At 49.4% G+C, this 2,337-nt stretch overlaps 1 protein-coding gene across 1 annotated transcript in view; it reads left to right on the top strand.

The window, feature by feature from the left end:
• Positions 1-1,511, top strand: part of POU4F1 (POU class 4 homeobox 1) — a 7,923-nt gene extending 6,412 nt beyond the window's left edge. The window contains exon 3 of the mRNA XM_027880906.1: positions 1,230-1,511. Within this exon, the coding sequence (XP_027736707.1) occupies positions 1,230-1,511 (282 nt within the window). The remainder of the gene's footprint in view (positions 1-1,229) is intronic.
• The last annotated feature ends 826 nt before the right edge of the window (positions 1,512-2,337 follow it).

Here is a 2,337-nt window from a genome sequence, read left to right as displayed (position 1 = left end):
TATGTGCCTCCCTCCCCGCCTCCCCGTGTTCCCCCGTTCCTCCGAAGAGAAATAGATTTGTCGAAAGATAATTATTTTAACTCTGACGGACTGGAGCGCATAAAGCTTGATACCGCCAGTGGTGCCCTGTGTTATTCTGGCATTTCCCAAACGATTTTAAATCCCTCCAGTTATTTATATCTCGCTTTTCAGCCGGCGCTATATTTTTTTTTTTTTTTTTAGAGCTTTATTATATTTACCTGCTGACTCCAAAGCGGAGGCAAGCCTAATTGATTTTTAAAAGATCAGCAGCAGAATTCTAATCCGCTTGGGAACCTGTTTCCACCTGCCAGCCGAGGGTGTGATTATCGGTAATTATGTTATTTAAGAGTTGATAAAATAGCGGTGCCCGGCGCCGCCCGGGCCCCTTCCCCAGCCGGGGCGCGGAGGGGACCCAGGCGGGGAGAGCGGCTCGGCGGGGCCGCCGCCATCACGTGCGCCGCGGCAAACACAATTACGGGGCCGCCGTTAATAATTCATGGACTGAGATTTAGAAAATTAATAAAATGAATTATAACAAGAGGCTAATTAAAAACTTTAGTAATTGTTGTCAAGACAGCTTGATGGGAGGCGTGCTGCACGACACCCCCGCCTCCACCCCCCCCCCACCCCCCCCGCCGCCGCTTCCCCTCCTTCCCCCTTCCGCTTTTGGAAAGCTTTTTCTTTTTCCTCCTTTGCAACCCCATCGCACCTGAAGGAGGTTCAGTTTGGGAGAAAGGCAGTGGATGAATATATAGGTCAGCTGAATACATAGGTCCCAGAGATGAGACCAAGGTGGCAAAACTGCAAGCAAGTCTCTTCCTATCTTAGCAAGATAGATAGGCAGGCGGCTGGTGGGTGGGTGGGTGCGTAGATGGATGAATGAAACGCAGGGCTCAAAAGTTAATTTAAACTAAGATGTCACATATAAATCTTTGAAGAAGCAGCAGTAGCAGAAAGCACGCCTGCACCGGAGGGCCCCAGCCCCGCTGCCGGGCGGGCGGGCAGCGACTGGGGGCGGGCAGGGGCAGGGAGCGCCCCCGGGCACAGGAACGCACTTTCCGCTTTGTTTCCGCACCATCGATGGCAGCGGCAATCGGTGCGGGGCCCCCACCGCGCCTCCTGCCTCCGCGGGGAGCGGAGGCGCCGCGGGATGCTCGCCTTCCCCCGCGGGGTCCCTTTCCGCCTGCTGGTTTAAGATGCAACTTTAGGGCGGGCTCAGCGCGGTGTTTCCGCGGGCAGACGGGGCCGGGGAGCTCGGTTCTTACGCCGGTGCGGATTTATGGCCGTGTCACCAGCCAAGCCCTGCCCAGGAGCTCGCCGTGGCTGGTCGTCCAGGGGCAGCTGTGCATGCAAAATCTGGTTCCCAAATTGGAGTCATAGCCCCTCTGGGAAAGCAGGAATCGTCCTCCTTTGAACTGCATTTTAACTCCTTCAGCCTGCTTACCGAAGTATCCCAAAGCATCATTAATTCTGGAGGGAAACGTGGTTAAAAACGTCTTTTTTTGTTTTGAGTTTAGTTTTTTTTGGGGGAGGGGTTTGTGTGTTTTTATATATGTGTGCATATATATATACACATATATATATATAAAATTAAAATTTATCGGGAAGTCGGGGGTGGGGGGAATTAAAAAAATATGTTGTAAGACGTTAATCACTCTAAAGACTGAAGTATTTAAAAGGCTTTATATAAAAATTAATTTAATATTTTCTTAAGAAGACACTCGGCCTTGGTACCTTGAAGATAAATTGTAACTTCCCACTTATTTTCATAAGTGAGTCATAAAAGTCTCCAAAGTGCCTCCTTGGGTAGGAATGCCGGCCATCCCTCCTGCTCGCACGGGCTCTAGCACGGGGCGGGTCCCGGTGCGGGAACAAACCACTCCAAGCTCGGGTCCAGCAGCGGGAGCAGACAGCCGGCTTATACTGCAAACACTGGGGTGCAGCGAAGGACCGAGGCGGTTTTTCATCCTTTGCCCAGGTAGAAGAAAGCAATTTAAAATTGTGAGCCAGAGCTAGAAGATGTAAAAGCTGTGGATATGGCCTTTTTTTTTTTTTTTTTTTAAACTCTATTTTTAAAAAGGTGATCCTTGACAAGGGGACAGCATGTCAACATGAATACATCTTACAGGCTGCGCAGAAAGGAGGCGCCGATATACATAACTTAGCCCTTGATTATGGTCATTATGTAAACCGAATTACTAACAAAAGTTTGTTTGGTAACTAATTATAGCTCACTAAATCTCCGCCGCTCTTCACTTTAGCATAATGTATACAAACTTTTGTACACGCGGATCAGAATAAAACAAAGTGTTGACA

This window comes from Empidonax traillii, unplaced genomic scaffold (genome assembly GCF_003031625.1).
Source record: "Empidonax traillii isolate 1590-97213 ecotype Southwest subspecies unplaced genomic scaffold, ASM303162v1 scaffold78:size1262613, whole genome shotgun sequence".
In the NCBI taxonomy this organism is placed as follows: Eukaryota; Metazoa; Chordata; class Aves; order Passeriformes; family Tyrannidae; genus Empidonax; species Empidonax traillii.
The sequence above is the reverse complement of the archived record's forward strand: the minus strand, read 5'-3'. Positions and strand labels throughout refer to the sequence as shown.